This window comes from Leiobunum rupestre, chromosome 4 (genome assembly GCF_980474605.1).
Source record: "Leiobunum rupestre chromosome 4, qqLeiRupe1.1.hap1, whole genome shotgun sequence".
NCBI classification, from domain to species: Eukaryota; Metazoa; Arthropoda; class Arachnida; order Opiliones; family Sclerosomatidae; genus Leiobunum; species Leiobunum rupestre.
Genome location: NC_143387.1, coordinates 57,601,625 through 57,623,892, shown reverse-complemented (window position 1 = coordinate 57,623,892; position 22,268 = coordinate 57,601,625). Strand labels below are relative to the sequence as shown.

General features: G+C 36.1%; 1 protein-coding gene across 5 annotated transcripts in view; it reads left to right on the top strand.

Moving 5' to 3' along the window:
* Pka-C3 (Protein kinase, cAMP-dependent, catalytic subunit 3) overlaps positions 1-18,398 on the top strand; it is a 46,011-nt gene extending 27,613 nt beyond the window's left edge. Inside the window, exons 3-10 of one of the 5 annotated variants that reach the window (XR_016480641.1) lie at positions 99-267; positions 6,311-6,574; positions 8,999-9,118; positions 10,956-11,051; positions 11,583-11,649; positions 12,850-12,927; positions 14,086-14,309; positions 17,982-18,117. Coding sequence is in view for 4 of the 5 variants with exons in the window: in XM_090173443.1 (XP_090029569.1) it covers positions 99-267; positions 6,311-6,574; positions 8,999-9,118; positions 10,956-11,051; positions 11,583-11,649; positions 12,850-12,927; positions 17,982-18,143 (956 nt within the window). In the remaining variant the exon portion in view is untranslated. The other 4 variants (XM_090173445.1, XM_090173443.1, XM_090173447.1 and 1 more) reach the window with 4 other exon arrangements.
* Positions 18,399-22,268: the final 3,870 nt, after the last annotated feature.

The window sequence follows — 22,268 nt, the reverse complement described above, 5'->3', positions numbered from 1 at the left end:
CGAGATTATCAAGTGGTTCATCTCCCCCTCCCTTATTATCGGCAGCCATTGTATTTAGCGGACTTGATTTTAACCGAAGTCTTTCGTCTATTTTTCAGGTACCGGCACGTTCGGACGCGTTTTACTATGCAAGGACAAAGTGACCGGTGGCTACCACGCCATGAAGATACTGGACATTTGCGACGTCATCAGATTGAAACAAATCGAGCACGTCAAGAACGAAAAGTCCATCCTGCAGAAAGTTGACCATCCCTTCATCATTCAAATGTGAGAGTCGGGGGAAGTTTCTAATCTATTTTTAGGGGGCGGGCCGGTTCTAATGGTACGGAATAAAGACTGTCCTAAGCGGAAATTGCGCTTTTCTCGTTCTGGTCGGGTCCGTAGGGACCACCTAATTTAATCCAATAATTCAACTCTCTTTCCATCGCGCCCTTGGGCCAAATTTACCCGGTAATTCACTCGGAGGTCGCGAGAGGGGGTACTTGTCGGCGTCTCTCCGATTTCGCGTCATCGGGGGTTCTCCTTCAAGATGTTAGCTAAGCCTCGGCTTCCATGTTGCGAAGATGATGGCCGCCGCCGCGTGGGAAGAGATGTTAGCGCCGCAATCTGGGCCACTTTATGAAATATATCGAATTATGAGCGCGTTTGAGAAGGTGGAAGGATGATCGTGAAGTGTTGACGCCCAAATTTCGGCCCGTTCCGAAAATTGGCTAATTGAAATTTCCCGGGGTGGACGGGGAAGTGCGAAGCTAATCTTGTCTTCGTCTCGTGATACCGAATCTTCTTCTATTTCGGGAACTTCTTTTTTGGGAATAAAGTAGACCTTGGTGTTTGTCCATCGGGAATCCAGATTTTTGAGATGAGATCTTGGGAGTATAGAGAAGCTCTCTAACTCCCCGGATGAGATTACGGCTTTTATATTGATTTATTCCTATAATTGGAGTTCTTAAAATATCTTTGGTTAATTTCTTATCGTCGATCCTAAAAATAAACTGCAGATAACACTTATGGTAAATTCCTGTCATAGCAGACTAAATTTTGCTATTTCACAGGGTTCGTACAGAACCTGGATATACTGGAAAACCTGGATAAGTCAGGGATAAGTAAGGGATTTAAATAAGTTCGTAGAAAGTCAGGGATTTAAATAATTTCGTTAAACGTCAGGGATTTAAATAATTTCGTTAAAAGTCAGGGATTTAAATAATTTCGTTAAAAGTCAGGGATTTAAATAATTTCGTTAAAAGTCAGGGATTTAAATAATTTCGTTGAAAGTCGGGGATAAGTCAGGGATTTTAGTTAGTCAATCAAACCACACATTAACAAAGAATTTTGACCTAAAATAATAAAACAAATGTCCTAAAATATAACCAAAAAGGTCAGGAATACTGGCAAAAATTGGTCAGGGATAACCTGGAAAAGTCAGGGATTTTAGATCAAAAATTTTCGTATGAACCCTGTTTCACTACCACCATCTCTAGTAGGTGGTTTCTGTTAGCCTGTTCTTGAAATAAAAGTGTACTCTTTTTACTCTTAAAAAATTGTATTCGTCCGTTCAAGGCTCAAGGGATGAAAAGTAGCAGAGTTAACTGATAAAATCGTCTGCTTATACAGAACTTATTTGCCAAAATTGTCATAAGCAGCCATTTTGAAAAACCTTCTTACCGCGACTCGAACTATTCGACACCGCAAAATCAGAGTAAAATGACGTCATAGAGCTACCCTTCTTACCCTCACTCCGATATCCCGGAACAGGCTAAATGAAACCACCTAGTGTTGTTGTTGAAACACCATTTAGCAGACGAGTTTCTAGAATCTCGAGAGCTTTGATAGTTAATATTTTCGCAAAGAACCTATGGATGGCACCACTTACGCGGTTGCCAAGCTGTCGTCGCCATGACAGGCACTGACATAAGGATCGGTTTATTGAGAATCTTTCGCGGTCCTATTTAATAGACCCTTAGATAAAACATCTTCAAGGAAATTTCCAAGAAGTAATATATCCGAGAGCCAGGACCTGCATGCTACTGTTTATATGGTGCTTGTTGAAATAATTTAAACTTTTCATCCGTAGGGTACGCAACAAGCGTTTCCTTTTAACCAGGTAGCTTTTTTTTGACGTTTTAAGACTTAGCAGGCTTGGCAAAAAACCGGCTGTTCTAAAAATTTAAAATCCAGTATAGTTAAAACCGGTTGTAGCCGGTGGTTTAAACGGTTAAAACCATTAATTAAAAACTGCTCAAATTGCCTATATCTAGCCCTCATTACTTGTAAAATGCTCCAATTGACCGATTTCAAAATGACAGTACCTTTACATTGTGAGGTATAGCAGACTTATTTACCCGCTTTTATACCCTAACATGGCGGCGTATTTTCACCCGCAAAATGAATTTCAAGATCCCCCAATTGCTTATATCTAGCTCTCATTACTTACGACAAAAAGTTAGGTTAAGTTTTAGTTTTTTCAATATTCTAATTCATGCATTCCTCAATATTTTTTTCATTGAGTAAAAAAAGTGGTTTTAACCATGGATTTTTTCGGTGGTTAAATCCGGTCTGGCTGGTTCTGGCCAACGCTGAGGCTTAGCGTTCTATTTACAGGTGAAAAGTTTCCAGTATTTCAACAAGCACCAAATAAATAGTAACCTGCAGGTTCTGGCTAGAGATCGGCGGAACAAATAAATTAACCGGCAAATTTTCGATTATTCATAAAAACTTTGGTTAACTGTTTATTTACGAACATTTTATACGAATAAACAACGATTTAACATGCGAAAATAATAAGTTTTTTTTCTGATATTTTTTGGATAATTGTCGGTTATGAATGAAAATAAATAATTGGATAATTTCTTATTCAAACGCCGATCTCTAGCTGGCTCTCGCATATATTTAACCAGGGTTCATACAATATTTCAAAAACAATTTTCCCTGATATTTAAAACAATAGGGGTCTCTAAAATGTTAAAAGCATTACTGTTACACTTTCTAATATAATATAGTCAAGATTGTACGTATGCATTCAATACTAAGTAATAATTTCAGTATTTCTTAAACAAATTGCACATAATTTGGAGTTCTCATAATTATTTTCCCTGATTTCCCTGATTTTTCATCATAATTTTCATTTTCCCTGATATTTCCCTGACTTTTTTGCTTTAAATAAATTTCACTGATATTTCCAGGTTTTCACTGATTTCCATGTTTGACAGGGTTCGTACATGACCTGGAAAACCTGGAAAAGTCAGAGAATTTGAAAATGATTCCAAATGGTCAGGGAATAGTCAAGGAATTTTAAAATGACCCCAAAAAAATCCGGCAAATAATTTTTGAAAGATGTATTAAAAATACATAATAAATATTTTTCAAGATTTTACCTCAAAACATAAATTAATTCTGCAAAAATTGTCAGGGAAATTTTTCAATTTGGTCAGGGAAAACCTGGAAATGTCGGAATTTAATTCCTGAAATTTTGTACGAACCCTAATTACTTCTAGCCAATTTCCTTGAAGATGTTTTAGTTAAGCGCCTATTAATGTAATTATATCTAGCAGTAATTAATGAATATTGAACTGCATGAGTAGTTTCTTCTCTGAGATGACGTTGGTCAGGTTGCGCTACGTTCTAAAAACCTTGGACTTTTGGGTAAAAAGCTTTGGCAAAGGCGCGAAGGCAGGGAGGAGTGGTACGTATCCCCGATTCTAAATATAGCGACAATCTTGAAATCCGGGGGGACACGAGGACTTAATAGTAGCTTCAACAATGATTCTTATTTTTAGTTGACTTGGCAAAGCTCCCGCCTTAAAAATAAAAGCACCCGAAATTAAAAAAAAACTTTTGCCTTCGCTTGGGCCACCCCCGATGCTATAGCGACGGGATCGGGTGTCGCTGTTGCCTCTGGGAGTCACTTCCGAAAGACAGCACCGCCTTAACCTTCATATTAGACGCGCAAGGATACTCTCTTTTTTCGAGAAAGTAGTTCTCTTTCCGCCCCTCAATTTTATTAAAAACGTCGATCCTTAAATTGAAGTTACAGTTCGCCCGAAAGCGAAACAAGATCCTTCAAGTTAAAAAATATAGTTCGTCGCTTATGTCGCCATCTACATTCGTAAAAACCGAACCTTCGGCGGTGAAAAACTCAGTGATATGTTACAATTTTTTTAATTTATTAATTTTAATTTAATTATATAATTGCAACCACTTTTTTAATGAAAAAAATATTGAGAATAAATTAGAAATATTGAAAATTTTTTATTGCAAAACGAAACTAAAACATAACCTTCACTTTGTCTACTGCTGCGTTGTCTCACGAAGTAATGAGAGCTAGATAGAAGCAATTGGGGGCTTTTAAAATTCATTTTGCACGTAAAAATACGCTGCCATGTTAGGGTATAAAAGCGGGTTAAATAAGCCCGCTATACCTTACAATGTAAAGGTACTGTCACGCGCTAAAACGTAATTTTGAAATCGGGCAATTTGAGGGCTAGATATAAGCAATTTGAGCATTTTTTATTAGTGTGTTTAAACCACCGGTTTTAACTATACGGGATTTTTATTTATCGCCTGTTTAGCAGACGAAAATCCCTCAATTTATTAACTTCTCACGTTGACCGCTACGTAACTATTTCGTCATTTTATCAGAGTATAATTACGGCACCATCTTTGAGGCGCCGAACTGAAAAAGGGGTATTTGGCAGGTTTCGTCGAGTTTTATTTTTGCCCGACTGCTTTGGCGTTGGACCGGGCTATGATGACGGGTGGTTTCGAATTTAATTTGAATTTTTATTTGCCTCTTTTATTTTATAAGCCTGAGAGTGATTAAAAGCGGATTAAAAATATTTAATGAAAGACGGCGATTGTCGGGACCGTTTCCGGTTGCACGTTTTACGCGAAAGCTGGTGTGGTGGAGTTTTTTTAAATATGAAAAATAGCGACAAATATTATTATCTCGGGTGTGATGCCACGGTTGGTTTACGAGCTTTTAATAGGTTGTAGCTTTCGCCAAATATATTTGGGGATAATTTATGAAGACTCGCAAACAGCGCTCAACCGAATTGGTTCCGTTCTCGACTAACCATCTTCCCGAGTTCATTCCGTCAAATCCCTCGTTCCCAAATTGATTCAGTCTTCATCTGTTTCATGCCAAAAGTAGATAAAATCTCTCTTATGGTAGAAGTATCCATCTTCCAGACACGCTTATGATATTCGCTTGAAACACTCAATTTTAGCAAGATCAAGTTGATTTTTCAAAAGGCGTTTAATAATAAAAAACAATAGTACGGGACAAGATTCGTAATAATTTGATTTTCCAAAACTTTTTAAGCCGGTACAATTTTCCGGGGCCCGTACTTTTTGAACAAACGAGGAATATCAGGTTTCGTACACGACCTGGAAAAGTCAGGGAATTTTAAAAGGTTTCCAAAAGGTCGGGGAAAAGTCAGGGAATTTTAAAAGGTTTCCTAAAGGTCGGGGAAAAGTCAGGGAATTTTAAAAGGTTTCCAAAAGGTCGGGGAAAAGTCAGGGAATTTTAAAAGGTTTCCTAAAGGTCGGGGAAAAGTCAGGGAATTTTAAAAGGTTTCCAAAAGGTCGGGGAAAAGTCAGGGAATTTTAAAAGGTTTCCAAAAGGTCGGGGAAAAGTCAGGGAATTTTAAAAGGTTTCCAAAAGGTCGGGGAAAAGTCAGGGAATTTTAAAAGGTTTCCAAAAGGTCGGGGAAAAGTCAGGGAATTTTAAAAGGTTTCCAAAAGGTCGGGGAAAAGTTAGGGAATTTTAAAAGGTTTCCAAAAGGTCGGGGAAAAGTCAGGGAATTTTAAAAGGTTTCCAAAAGGTCGGGGAAAAGTCAGGGAATTGTAAAAGGTTTCCAAAAGGTCGGGGAAAAGTTAGGGAATTTTAAAAGGTTTCCAAAAGGTCGGGGAAAAGTTAGGGAATTTTAAAATGGTCCCAAAAAACCAGGGAAATAAATTTTGAAAAGAAAATATTTTCAATTTTTTTTACCTCAAACCATACATTTATTCTTCAAAAATGGTCAGGGAAATTAATTCCTGAAATTTTGTACGAACCCTGTATATTTCTCAAGGGTTACTAAAACGAATAGCTATCTCCAGTAGCAACGGATCTCTTGGGGACCATGGTCTAGAACCGTATGCGGGGTACGCTTCCTCGGGTTAACTGGAAAATCGCGTCTATTGAAAAGTGTCTCGAGATGGTTACTTATCTCGCTAGATATACTATTTACTTCTGATCATAAATTCATATTACATCATTCCAATAGCGCAATTTATTGAAGATGACGCTGGTAATGATTGTCAAATGTTTTAGGTTATGGTCGCACCACGACGACACTTCTCTGTACATGCTGTTCGAGTACGTTTGCGGCGGCGAGCTGTTCACCTACTTGAGGAATGCGGGCCGCTTCAGCAGCACGACGGGAGCCTTCTACGCCGCCCAGATCGTCCTGGCCCTCGAGTACCTGCACAAGATGCACGTCGTTTACCGCGACCTCAAACCCGAAAACCTCCTCTTGGACCGAGAGGGCTTCCTCAAAATTACCGACTTCGGATTCGCCAAAAAACTTCACGACAGGTAATCCTTCTAAAACGTAAAATCTGAGTTTGACTGGTCGCCTCTGTCGCGTCCTGGTAGGCCTACTTCGTAAACAAAGCTGACGTTTCTAATCACTCGCTAAATAAGTTCTTACGCAATCAATTATAATTGCCTTTGGGTTGTTGCCAGTTTTCGGTGAAAAAGTTAAACGTTTCGCCACCAGCTATAGACAGGTGATTACGACCTCGGAGGTTCCCTGATTGACTCAACCGCGTTTGGCACCAGGCCACGAAACTGCCTGGTTGTGAGCGCCGAAATGTTTGTGACGGGATTGTTCACCGCGCGAAATTGACCAGTCTTAGGATTGATCCAATTTCTTAGTAATCCGTGGCATCTTTCTCTAAGGTGTCCATTTAGCACTATCAAAGGAGACTAACCGAGGTGGTTACCACCGATTTTGTTGAAACTCGGAGGTGGTTAGGTAGACCTTATGGTAGTATGAAAATTGCCAAAGGGAAAAGTTGCAATGGGCTTTAGTTTTTCCGTGGCAACCGAAAATGTTTTTGAGTAGTAGTAGTTGAGCAATCGACGTGGTACCAGAAATCGCGAAGCTGACCTTGTGAATAATCTGATCAGCTCGGGCAGGAATCGAACCCGTTAACTTGATACTTGCAGCCCAATGCCTCATCCATTGGACTACCCGGTACTCCAATGTATGAGGCATTGGTCACGAGTGATAGCTTTGAATGTCCAATATTTGCAAGGACTCGATAGGGTTTGTTCATTTTTCAAGGAAGCTACGTTTCACAAGAAACATTCTCATGACCAGGGTTGGACATAAGCCACTAGTTACGGCATTTGACTACTATTATAAATGCTCTGACTACTAAAATTAATCGAAATCTGGGGGCTCACTAGTCAATTTGACTAGTGAAAAATTTACGTAAATATTCATAAATAATGGCGAATATGGCGTATCATAAATTCATCATTCATCATTCCCATTTTATTTAAAAAAAATCACATCATGTAACTCAAGTGATAATAAACTTATTTTAATTCTGAAGGGTAAAGCAAAATTTTGGCGGTCCTAATTGTTTTATACCCCCTTTTTACCCCCACTAATCAGTGACTACTAAAAAGATAATATCCTTATGTCCAACTCTGCTCTTCTAAAGTCAATAAGAACGAATTCGGAAATGAAGCCCTTACTTCATTAACAGCCAATCAAAAGGTAAAGATTCGACGTCACAGTTTTACGTTATTAATAGGGCTCCGCCTATCGCCTGTGGAATATTCATAGTTTAAAGGCCGACTACATAAATCTTCGGTTTACTCTGTCTTTCACTGGAAGTAGGCTTACTGTAATACACGTTTGCCATGCAGTCAGCCTACTTCCAGTGAAAGACGGAGTAAACCGAAGATTTATGTAGTCGGCCTTTAATTTAGGGCGTAACACCGGTTGCTGTAAGTTGTAGAGAAGGTTGGTAAATAATTTACGCTCTTTCTTCATGAATGATTATTAACCGAAGAAATTCTGTTCAAATATCTTTGGATGAAATTTGCTCCGGGGTAACTTGAACTACTTCAGCAAATAGGAACAATGTCATTTCATTAACGGTGGATAAATTAAACTTCAAAGCGTTACCGACGCGGTGTTTCGAAACGCTGTATTTTCTAAATTACCAGCGGGTTACAAAGTAAAACCCATTTATACTCGCTTTGGGAAATTAAGTTAAATTATTAATTTAAATATTCGTATTTTCAAATACAGCAGTTCATTGGGCTAACGTGAATTATATACTAACAAAGAGACATCCCTAGGTGTTTATCCCCGATTTTTTTTTAACTTGGGGGGTTAAGTAGACCTTCATGTACCCTGAAAGCTCCTAAAGGGAAAAGTTTCATTGGCCATTCATTTTGCCATGCCAACCAAAAATGTGTTTTCACAACTAAAATTTAAACTTTATATACGTAAAGTTATCTAAGTAAAATAAACGTTGGAAATGGTTGCCCTTAAAAAAGTCCGAAAATATTGTGGCAACCCTGCAATCTAGTAACACTGCCTGCCATATTACGGCAGGGAGTGTTACAAGATTAACCGAGATTAACATAAACGCGTGTACATAGAATTTAGTCTCTTTTTTACTTTAAGAAAAAACTGTATAGTTGCGTTCTTGGAAAATTAAATTGAACGATTTTCCTTGTTTCATTGTAAAAACTATAAAAAATACGGGGCGTGCCAACAACTAGCGGACGAAAATATTTTCTCAAGTTCGAACTATTGTCGCTAGGGGTCGTACAATTAATTTCGTTAATAAACTTTATTTCAGTTAACAAATAAGAGTTTAATTTTTTTCAAATATAGCTGTATTTTATTCCTATTTGGTTGAAAACGTAATTAGAATTTCGTTAATTTGTCAACTTTATTTATTTTTCCGTCCGTCTGTCTGTCGTGGATAGAACGTGGACTTTATGCGGCACTCCGGAATACTTGGCGCCCGAGATCATCCAGAGCAAAGGTCACAACAAAGCCGTCGACTGGTGGGCGTTGGGAATCCTCATCTACGAGATGCTCGCCGGGTAATTTTCTCTCCCATTTTCTCATTTTATTCGAATTCCCGTCGCTGAACTCCCCGCGCGCTTTCTCTTAGAACTTAATTCTCTTTAAACGTTGTCCCGGGATTTACGGCTCGGACCCTTCCTCAGTAAACATTCAAAGACTCCGAGTGGAAAGAAAATTAACGGCGAAGCTAGGGTGGGCGGATACAAATTAGACCAAGGCTTAAAAGCCCATTCGACATTCCTCAAGTTTAAATTATGACTCGTTCGATTTAAATGCTAAGTTGACGCCAGAATCCAATCTCCCTCACGCTCTACCAGTAAGCTACTTCCCCTCTAAAAAATTCAAAGCGCACAAGGAGAACGCAACCAGTGCTTCTACTTCCAAAAGATCATTTTACCCAGACATAAGCTGAAAAATACCCACTTTTACCCATTCCAAATTTCTAAAATACCCTGAAAATTCCCACAAGAATCAAACCGTAAAATACCCACTTTTACCGATTTTTAATTTAAAAGTACCCTGAAAATTCGCACAAGAATCAAACCATAAAATACCCACTTTTACCCATTTTAAATTTCAAAATACCCTGAAAATTCCCACAAGAATCAAACCATAAAATACCCACTTTTACCCATTCCAAATTTCAAAAATACCCTGAAAATTCCCACAAGAATCAAACCATAAAATACCCACTTTTACCCATTTTAAATTTAAAAATACCCTGAAAATTCCCACAAGAATCAAACCATAAAGTCCCACTTTTACCCATTTTAAATTTAAAAATACCCTGAAAATTCCCATAAAAACCACGATTTAAAAAATATAGTTTAATTATCAGTGCAGTTAAACCTTACCAAATCAGTAGCCCAGGACAAACCAGAAAGAAATAAAAACGTAGGTATGCAATTCGCTTACTAAAGGACGAAAACAATATTTTTGTCTGCTCAAATCGGCAAAGCTGACAACAGAGAAAAAACCTAAAAAGGTCTCGACATAAGCAAAACCAGTTTTCCACTTACGGCCAACTTAGTTACACTTTGTCAAAAAGGGAAATTATATTTCATGGTAGATTATTTTCAGAATTTTTAAATACCCTTAAATTTCCCATGAAATGTTCAAAATACCCTCATTTTACCCATTACCCTCAATCTCGAAAAAAAATCCTTCTCGAGGTCAATTTTACGCGAAAAAGGGTAAAATACCCTCAAAGTGGAAGCACCGAACGCAACCCGTCAAAAGTCGTTCATTTTGTCGCGTACAGTTTTCATTGGTTAGACGCTTTAGCGCCTGTTGCCGTCGGAAGGGTGGAATTCGGAAATTGTCTTCCCCCCGCCCGTAAAACGTGCAGCATAATGGAACGTCCAATGAAATTTGTACACAACACTGCGTTAGCGTGTTTAAAGGATAGCCGCGTTCTCCTTGTGTTTGTTGCTCCGAGCTTTAACTGGCGTCAAATGCCCGGGGAACGGGGATAAGTCTCTGGTAAGATTTATACCAACGCTGTCAACTTTAAAAACCCATATACTGTACGAGCGACCAAAATCTCACGATTCTTGATGGGACGTGTTTTAAATGCTAAATATTTTTGGCATTTTAAATATATCGATTATCGGGGTTCCGTTATTTTTCTAAGAACTTCGGGACCGAAAAAATAAATAAATAAAAAAAAAGTTCGGAAATGTTTTGCAACTATGTCCGCTAAAGAAAACATCGTTTTCCCGAAATAGTATTTTTGCCATTTCTGCGCGGATTTACTGTCTAACCAGAAGGAAATACTGATTTTGTTTTACCCCTTCCTCTACTTTACCTCTCTTCCGACGCCGCTGCGTGTTCCATTGGTCGACCTTGATTCAGTTTCCCGCCGTTTTTCGACGACAATCCCTTCGCCATCTACGAAAAGATTTTGGCGGGAAAAATCGATTGGCCGAGGCACATTGATCCAGTCGCCAAGTAAGCGAAAGAAGTATTTAGTTTTTTCGCGTCTTCGGACTGGTCGAGGTTCCTAACCACGCCAAGAAACCAATAGGCGACAAAACAAATAAAAGGGACAACTTCTTGAATTTCAATTTGAACTCGTTCTTTGCTTTCTACGTCTCTGGAAAGTAATTTTCAACACCCCCAGAAATTGGGCGCCAAATCGCGTCCGACCGAGGCTTACAAAGAGTTCTTTTTTATTGATTAGTTGACTTTTCCCAAGGTTTTCTTTGCTCGTGAACGAATTCTGAATAAATATATGTGAACCATGCGCGTTATTAAATCTCGTTTGACGTATCTAAATTAATAATTTAACCAAGGCTTAAAAAGGGTTTCTTAATATTATCTTCGCCGAAATGGACACTTCATAATTAAAGACTACGCTCTCTTCGGGGTATCAATAAGCTTCATAGATTAATGGCGTAACGTTATGACAGCGAAGGAATTATAAGATATATTCGTATATTCCGTATGTATTTTTAATTATGCATGATGTGTCCTCTTCAGGGACCTCATAAAGAAATTACTGGTGCAGGATCGGACGAAAAGGCTGGGAAATATGAAGGTAAACAGTGTAAGAGCGACTCGTAATATCCTCTTCATTTTATGCGGGGACTTGCTAGTTGTTTAGGGACAGTCGTTGTTTTGCCGTTTTAATGGTTTTATGTTGCTTAAATGATAAAATTACATACTTTCCGCATATTTTTTCGATATATTACGAACACTTTTAACGATTTTATCCAGAATAAAATTTTGAAAATTTCAATGTTAGTTACCCTTTAAAGGGAATATAACCTCAAGTCGTTTTTTATGCTTTTTTATGTAAGCCATTTTGGTGGGAAGTCACTAAACAGCGCCAAAAATATCTAAAGTCCTAGGAGGGAGCGGGAAATGGTCGAAGTTTGGTGTTCCACACCTAAAACCTGAGGTTATATTCCCTTTAAGAATTAGTTTTGTGGTATTTTTATTAGTATAACTATTTTCCAAAGAATGTTTAGTGTTTTTTTGTGTAGTCTATCCATTTTAAAATTGTCTTTTTACTTTCCCTTTAAGAATTAACGTGTTTTATATTTTTTATTAGTTAGCTATAATTACGTTAATATTTTTATCTTCTGAAGAATATTGAGGGTTTTTGGTTGTAGTTTATCCATTTATTTTTTTAAATTTCATGTTACTTTCCCTTTAAGAATTAACCTGCTTAGTTTTTATTAATTAGCGATAATTACGTTAGTATTTTTATTTCTGAAGAATTTGAGGTTTTTTTGTCGTAATTTATCCATTTGAAAATTTAAAATCTACTTAGGAATAGGCGAAACTATAAAGTAAATTTGGTCTTAGCCAATTTGTTGAAATTGGAAAACAAAATAACTTGACTACCATATCACAGCCAACTTCGATACGGTAACTCGTGTTCATAGTTGGCCGTGCGACGATAAACAAAATTATTCCTTCCAGTTACTGCAGACAGCTAATTTTAAAGCAAGATGTTTTAAATAATAATAATAATTAGATAATTTAGATGAATCGATAAAAATTTAAACCGCCATTAGCCAAATAAAATGAATAATAACTCGATTTTCTTAAGATAGATGGCACTGCAATTATCCACAAAGTCACGTGACTACCATATTTTCAGCCACCCTGGACTTTATAGATTCGCCTATTGTCTCGCGTAATTTTTTAAATTTCATCGTCCCACAAGAAAGCTCGCAAGTTCCAAAAAGATTTGTATTTACAAGTGCAAATACTAACTGAACGTTTATTTGGTTTGTAGAATGGCGCCGATGACGTGAAGAAACACCGCTGGTTCAAATCTACTAATTGGGATGATTTATTCCACAAGAAGACGAAGGTGAGTACTACTACTCAGCAAGTATTAACTTTTAACTACAAACCAGGGTGACCAGACTTCCTATATTTTCCTATATTTTTAATGCCTTCCTATAAATTCCTTTATTTTCACCTATTTTCCTATAATTTCACGGTCTTTTGAAAATTAAAGAACTTTTTTTGTACGTGTCATAGAACATCTAGTGACAACAATGCCACTTTCGAACAAAATCTTGAAATGTATGTGATTTGTTAATCCGCTAACTATTTTAAGTGAACCAATACGCGTTGTAACCCGGCCACCTGAATTTATGGCTTTAAAAGTCGCTTGATGACTTAGGCCTAAGGTGGTGCCTTGGGTGATTAGCCTAGCTGATTATTATTATTATCATATGTAACATAATTACTCATAAGTGTGCCTCTGTTTAACATCTCTGCATTAAAATTTTTAATGAGACCTTGTTCCACAGCCACCAAAGAAAATACGGACTAACGTCGCGTAAAACTGGTTTTAACTTCCTTCCCTCCCCGCCAGAACTAGTTTTGATCACGATAAAACCGTCATCGAATGGGAAGTGACGTCAATTACGTCATATCCTTGCAACAAGGTCTCATTTAGAAAAATTTCTTTCTGGCACACTTATGAGTAATTACGTTACTTATGTTATTGTTTATAATGCAAGGAAGCAGTGTACAAAAGTTATTATTTATAATGCAAGGAAGCAGTGTACAAAAATTATCAATATTCTGTATGATTCTAGTCAAAGAATACTGATATGCAATAATTACCTTATTATTTTTCCTATATTTTCCTATAATTGGCCTATTTAGTTTCCTATATTTTACTATAATTGGCCTATTTAGTTTCCTATATTTTCCTATAATTGGCCTATTTAGTTTCCTATAATTAGCCTCTAAAATTCCTATTTCTCCTATAAAAGTTTCAAAGGCTTTCAGCCCGGTCACCCTGCAACAAACGCGTAGATCTTTAATTTGACTAAATGAAGCCCAACTTTTTTATCTATTTTTTCTTCTCTCTATCGGTGTGTAATTCTTTTGGATGGATCGGTATGGTTTTAACCCACTTCTTTCGATGGTTGAACTCTTTTGGAACTGGGATTGGACATGGTCTGTTGTTTTTGAACTCTCGTTTTGCTTACTGGGATCGGTGTCGTCGCAGCCCCCTTTAAGTCCCAAAGTAGGCTTCGAGGGGGACACCCGCAATTTCGACGAATACCCGGAACAAGAGCCTTCTAAGAAGGCAGTCCCCGTCAGCGAACGCGAAATTGAACTTTTTGAAGATTTTTAGACGCCATCTGGTGGCGTCCGCGGTTTTTAAAATCAAATAAGATTAACATTTTCGAAGAGAGATTATAGACTTAGTTTCTATGAAATTATCCCTTTGTATATATCTATTTTTCTTCTTTTTCGACCCTCCCCGTTAAATAATTAGAATTTTTTTCGAATCTAATTAATGGGATTTAAATGAAGAACTATGTGGGTCCAATTTCACATTAGTTAACTTTGATTCGATGTGAAAGTTTTGGTTTTTTAGATTTTTTTTGAGAATTTGAGCGTAAGTTTATAACTTAAAGCGAGAATGCAAGATTGTGCAAGGGGTTATCGGAGAATGGGTATCACTTGAATCATGGACTAATCAATACAGGGACGGAAGGCAGAGTAAGAGTTCCCATAGAAAGCCGCGGCCAACACTTGTTAAATGTTTGGCCCTATTTTACCCCCTTTCACTGTAATTTTTGCTGAGTCAAAAAGGAAATAGTATGGCCGTTTGTCGTCTGCTATATAGCCTGACTGTTGAAAGGCCCAAACTCTGCTCTAACGGTTTCAAGTTGACTTTAATTACAGAATTACGGCGGAAATATTATATTTTAATAGTTTGAACATTATTACGTAAAATTCTGGTTTAAAATATGAGGAAAAAGTTGTGTCTACCAAACTTGCAAAAGTGATTCAAGGTATAAATCTGTTTTATTTCTCTTTTTTTCGGGTGAAAAAGAAAATAAAGTTTCGTATGTATATGAAGAAAAATTAATATTTCTAAATATACGGCTTAATCTACATTAAATTAAAAAAATCAACCTTACACATCGCGCCACGCTTGCTTTTCAACTTGACTAGAATTCCCCTACCCCCTTTCGTTTCATCCCCTTGACTCATTTTGTCGTTAGTTCCGGAAAACGCCACCAGAGCGCACATTTAACAATCGCTGTCCACGAAAATGTATCTGCCTTCCGTCCCTGTATCCATGCTTGAATGAATTCTTGCCTAAACCGGACAATTTGGTATTGCTCTTAGGTTCAAGGTCGCGATGGCCCTAAACAGCCCATCTTTTACATTCGTGGAATAATCTTTAATGACTACACGTGGCTAAGCTCCACATTGAAATGGTTTCAGTCGCCCAACTTTGATTTCGATTATTTAAATTTAATAAATTACCACTTAAGACTTCACCTCCTAAATGTAGACTTAGTTAATTGCTAGAGCCTCAACAGCGTTTGAATATTGGTGTCTTCACGTAATTGAGTATCGTTTATATTTAGAGCTGGAGAAAATATTGACGTTTGATAGAACTTGCAATTACGCGGAAAAGGTTAAAACACTTGGGGGAAGCTGGATTTTTAACGACTTTGAGGGGAGGGGACCAAACTTCAAAACGACTTTGAGGGGGCACCTAACTTTAAAGCTAGTTTGGATGGGGATATAACATAAACATTAAAGCTAGTTTGCATGGATAACTTAATCTTTAAAACGAGTATGGAGGATAACTTAATCTTTAAAACGAGTATGGGGGGATAATTTCATCTTTAAAACGAGTATGGAGGATAACTTAATCTTTAAAACGAGTATGGGGGGATAATTTCATCTTTAAAACGAGTATGGGGGGATAACTTCATATTTAAAACGAGTATGGGGGGATAACTTCATCTTTAAAACGAGTATGGGGGATAACTTCATCTTTAAAACGAGTATGGGGGATAACTTAATCTTTAAAACGAGTATGGGGGATAACTTAATCTTTAAAACGAGTATGGGGGATAACTTAATCTTTAAAACGAGTATGGGGGGATAACTTAATCTTTAAAACGAGTATGGGGGGATAACTTCATCTTTAAAACGAGTATGGGGGGATAACTTCATCTTTAAAACGAGTATGGGGGATAACTTAATCTTTAAAACGAGTATGGGGGATAACTTAATCTTTAAAACGAGTATGGGGGATAACTTAATCTTTAAAACGAGTATGGGGGGATAACTTAATCTTTAAAACGAGTATGGGGGGATAACTTAATCTTTAAAACGAGTATGGGGGGATAACTTAATCTTTAACGACTTTTGGCGGAGGAAAATGAACTTTAAAGCGACGTTTGCTGGGGAAGCAAACTTTAAAACGACTTTTGTTAGAGGAAATTGGACTTAAAAAAGGCTCTTGCGGGAAGGAAACTGAACTTTAAAACGACCTTTGCTGGGGAAGCAAACTTCAAAACGACGTTTGGGGGGGGGGGGATACAAACTAATCTTTAACACGACTTATGGGGTGTATTAAATTTTATTATAATAATTTTGTTTTGGTTTTTCCCGAAATTTGTTTCTCGTCCTTTCTGAAATTCGATAGCTTAGATCCCACTAAAATTAAGAGGCGCTATTGAAAATCACGTGACCAATTTTAACTAAAATTTTCAAACGCTTGTGGGGCTGTATAATCAGGTCCTGCATTTTTTAAACAAAGTAGTTACTTTGTCCGATCTAAGGCATGTATTAGCACTCTACACGACTTGCGTACTCCTATACTGTAAGTTATAAACTTATGATATTAAGGTATTAATAAAAAAAAGTAAGTTTTATATGTCGGAGACACGCACTTTGGAAATTATTTTTTTGAACCCAGAGTTATTTCAAATTGGTGCAAAAAAATTTAGTTAATATTTAAGGGTTTTCGTAAAAGGTGCCAAAGAATTATTCAACGAATCAAAATATTTAATACTCTTTGTTTTACGTTAACCATCTCCCAAATTATGTTAAGTTTGAACCACGTTTATCAATAGCTATTTCTGGATTCGATGGAGACATAAAATACATTCTTTTATATATCGACTAATTTATAATATGTCAAAAACTTCGCTTAAAATAATGATATTTTCTGCCTTGTATGAAATGATTTCAGTTTTTGTAAAACGGTCTCTATCGAATTCGGAAGCTTCTATTATTATTAATATTATTATTATAAGCATAACAAAATATTGCTATATATTTATTGTAAATAATTCCTTCGCTTTATCTCCCGTTAATGTAAATAATTATTGTAAATAAGCCGAACTTAAAAAAGTACAGATACGAAGATTTAATATAAATTATATGGCCCAATCGAAATTTTCTTCTTGATACTAAATATATTCAAGCCGCCAAATTGCTACTAGGCCTATAGAATGGTTCCAAAAGTATTATATGAAAATTTTAGATGATTAGATAAAAATTGTCCATGTACAATAAAAAAAAATTACGAACAAATTTTAAAGATATTTAAAATACGGTAGTTATATTTATGTCTAGTCTTTCATAATATTATAACAATTGCTATAAAATTTAAAGATTACTGAAATTATTTTATATTTATAAAAAAAAATTAGATTTAGATATTGTGCTAAAGTATTTAAATTGGTGATAGAAATTATTGCAAGGCATTATAATTTAATATCAACTTAAAATCCCTTTAGAATTTTTTTAAATTAAGCAATAATTGTAGTTGAAGTTCGGTGCAAGGTACTTATAGTATATTAGTTATTGCGGTGCGTTTCAATGGCTTTAGGGGTTTTTTTTTGGAAAAGTCCAAATTTAGCTAACACGTACCGAACATCAACTACTTAAAACGTGTTGGAAAAATGGCAGTATGACCATTTTTGTTTATTTTAATTTAATCAATTATGTCGAGTCCAGATTGTTAAACTTGTTAATAATAAAATCATGCATTTTTATTAAATTCGATTTTCAAGTTCTTAAAACTATTATAAGCTTAACGTGAAATGTAAAATAACAGAAATAATTGTTTGTGGTTTTCAGGCACCGATGTTACCTTTAGTGACCCACGCCGGGGACACTCGCTATTTCGACCGCTTTCCCGTCGACCATGTCCGCTCGGCGTCGCCTCCTGACCAACCCAAGATGACCATTCCACCACCGAAAGTGACCGAACGAGATTTGGCCAAATTTGTCGATTTTTGAGGGATTTACCTTGTAATATCGCGTAATAAACGTCGCAATGACGTTCACCATTTTCATAAGTTTATAAAATGGTTCAGTAAGTGTGACACTTACTATTTTTCACAAGCAAAATGTTTACTAAGAGCCATTCTACATTTTATTTTATTGCCTCGCTACGGGGTGATTTTCACTTTGCGAATAGCTCTCAGTAAAATATTTCCCAAAGAGATACTTATGGAACAATATTATATACTTATGTCATTGAAGGTTGATTTTTGGAGTTTGATAACGCTTATAATGTATTTATTTTAGGAAATATATCATTACAATATTCTCAAAAAAATCGTTTTATTTTCACAAAATACACGTATTAGTTTCACGTCCGTGTGTACTGGGTCAGTTTCCCATTTTTTGCATTTTTTTTGACTTCTTCAAATTACTCCTATTTGAAAATTATTTTAATTTAAAAAAAAAACTAAAATTATAGTTTGGTATCCGAAGTTTGTTGGGCAGTCTAACATTTTTGCGTTTTTTTACTTTTTGTTTTCAAATTACTCTATACTGAAAATATTTTTTTTTAAATTAAAACAAAATTTCAAATTACTCTATACTTAAAAATTATTATTTTATTTTATTTAAAAAAAAATTTAAATTATATTTTTGGTATCGAAATTAGGCAGTTGGCCGTATTTTCGGTTTTTCTGACTTTTTTCTTACTTATTTCAAATTTTTATTTTTATTTTAAAATATTTTTTTGGATCCGAAGTTTAGGTTTTTTTTTACTTTTTTTTTAAATTACTCTATACTTGAAAATGATTATTTTAGTTTAAAAAAATATTTTAAGTTTCGATAGGCCTTGTCTATATCATGCTAAGTTCACAGCGTGGCCAAAGTTATTACGAATGCTCACGCACGCCGCCCGTAGGTACATTTTAACGACGCTATTAGTTTTTCCTCATCGTTATTCGTAAATTTGACTTAATAAATAATGATACTTGCATTTTAATATAATTTTTGCATCGTTTGATAAGTTTATTTCAGAAAAAAGTTCTTATGACTTTTTAAAACGCTAGATCTTGGGCGCAACCTCGGAGAACCTAGCGCCTTTACGTCACCTAGACTCGTTTCGGTCGCGAATACGAAATTTATCATAATGCAACAGTTTGCAACGCCGTATTTATCGTGGGTCTTGAAGCCTGGCCGTTGCCTAGGCAACGGGGTCCAGATACGAGAGTAGGCAATCTTAACAGTCTCATTTCTTAATGTTAATTTCAAGTAAGGTTTTTCAGGCGTTAATGGTATTTGAAAATTACCCATCGCTTAAGACGAGAAAGTTGTGGTTGTCGCTATTTTGGTAGTGATTTATGAAGTTTTCCATTTTGATAGTTTTTCATTGAGCGTTGTAATGGATTTTTTTTGTTATTAAAATATAATTCTTAGATTGTTAACGTTTGGGCGTGGTTCTTACGCTAATGCACATGGTGATTGAATGTTTTCCTACAGCAATCTGTGGCAGCGTCAAAGGGATTTTGCTTAATTAGGCCGAGGGGCAGGTCACTTCCATTTTGGGTGCGTCTTAATCATAGTAAAATGATTAAGTCAGGGTAATCATGATTGAATCAGGGTAATCAAGATTAGAAAATCTATTCAAGATTTAAACGAGATTTAATCATGATCTAATCTTTTTAATCAGGATTTAATCATTTAAACGAGATTTAATCATTCTAATCATGATCTAATCTTCAATTAAATTTAATCATTTTAATCACGATTTAATCAATATAATCAGTTGAATCGAGAATTTATCATTAAAATCAAAACGATTTAATCATACTAATCACGATATAATTTTTAATCACGATTTAATCATTTTAATCATTTAATCATGATTCAATCAGATTTAAACATTCTAATCATGATTAAACGTGATTTAATCAACTTAATCGTGACTAAATTGAATTTAATCAAAATAATCATGATTAAATCGGATTTAATCTTTTGAGGGGTGCGTCGTTAATCAAGGAAGTGACCTGCCCCTCGAATTAGGCCAAGTAAAAGGCCCCCTAATTATATTTTCTATCCCTTAGAAAGAGTTTTGGGGTCCTTTGTTACGTCTTAAAGCTATCAAAATATAGAGAGGTCCAATATTTCCCAAAAATCGCGTACACTATAGAGATAATTGATTTTATAAATCCTGAAATCAGCCAGACAATCCCGAAATCTGGCGAAAATCAGTTCCAAAATCTCGAAATCAGCCTAAACAAGATGTCATGGACATTTAAGTACACACAATCCCCCCGCTGTATTAAATATATATTAAATTGAAATTTAAAATATTTTTCAATCATCTTTTACATTAAAGGCCTAGGTTTTTTCTGCCTGTCCCCCTTTAAATTAACTTAGTGGAGCACAAATACCCTGGTGGTAGGCCAACCGTTGAACATGTTGGCCTAATTAAAGGAGGACAGACAGAAGAAAACCTAGGCCTTTAACTTAATAAACCCAAGAGGAATTTTATAGAAAAAGAAGTTTTCAAGTTACCTGGTTTTGGAAATAAGGTAGCCATGTTTTATGGAGCTAGAGAGCACCTGTCTCAATTGGTACGAAATTCAAATATCACAATAGTGCGGTTGTGGGTTCCGCGAATCTCACTTAAAATTAAAATTCCTTAACGTAGTCGTTCTTAATTTAAACAAATCGAGGTAACCAGCGTAAAAAAGTAAACTTAAACAGTATTTAAAATCCCTGCTGCTTGGTTTTACACTTCTATGCAGCCTACTTCCAGGAGTTAGTAGGCCACACTTTGCAGCTCTCTGGCGCTCTTTTAACTCTTCGTAGGAAAATGTGGTAAAACGGGCATACTTCTCAACCCACAACTCATTAATATTTTTGCATAACCTTTTGAAAAACCCTGTATACAGTGAAATAACGATATCAAAATTCCATTTTACAACATTGCTATATTTTGAAATATGCTCTATTAAAACTATATTTAGAAAAAAATTCGAACTTCTAGCTGCAGATTTAGAAAACATTCAAACAGAAGGAAATATTAATTAATTTGCTGTAATTAGATGCAGGCCCGTAACCAGCCGCCAGAACTTGGGGACGCTCAAATGTTTTTGGGGGCGCCAATGCCTTGATACTAAAAATCGTAATTGTTAACTCCCACTCCTGAAATTCGTAAATATACCGAAATTGGCTGAATTTCGACTTCGTTGAAAACAAAATATTTGATTAAAAATACATGTAACCCACGTTATATGATATTAGTTGGTAGTTGAGCAATCGATTTTTTTTAGACCTCCAGAAATATCGAAAATATTAGTTTATTTATCCAGATTTCCAATGTTTCTCCTGGATTTACAGTGTTTCCCTTGGATTTTCAATATTTATCTTGGATTTCCAATGGTTCTCCTTGATTTTCAATGTTTCTCCTGGATTTTCAATATTTCTCCTGGATCTTCAATATTTCTCTTGGATTTCCAATGGTTCTCCTTGATTTTCAATGTTTCTCCTTGATTTTCAATGTTTCTCCTGGATTTCCAATGGTTCTCCTGGATTTCCAATGGTTCTCCTTGATTTTCAATGTTTCTCCTGGATCTTCAATATTTCTCTTGGATTTCCAATGGTTCTCCTGGATTTCCAATGGTTCTCCTTGATTTTCAATGTTTCTCCTGGATTTTTAATATTTCTCCTGAATTTCCAATATATCCTATATTTCTAGATTTCCGGAAATGATTATTTCGATTTCCCATTGTTTATACACCAGGTTTCTTGAGTGGTTACCCCATCGGTATGTCTAAGGCCAGGCGCTCACTGCTCTTCGTAACATCTCCGTCCTAGCTTTCACAAGCCTTGGCTTCGTATCGGAGACAATGCCTTGTGGAAGGCAGGACGGATACGAAACGGAGAGTTCTAGCCTAAGACGTCTTGTTTCGAACCTTTAGCCTTCCGAGGATGCTAGTTTAGCTCGTAAACATTCGCAAATACAGTAAGGTCCCCTTTACAACGTTTTTGATAAATTATTATAGTTTGAAAAAATCGTCCTGATAATTGTCCATCGTACGCACACCTAGCGTTTCTTATCTGCCCGAACTGATGTTCAAAGCGACGGCAACTCATAAAACGCTGTAAAAGGTTTCG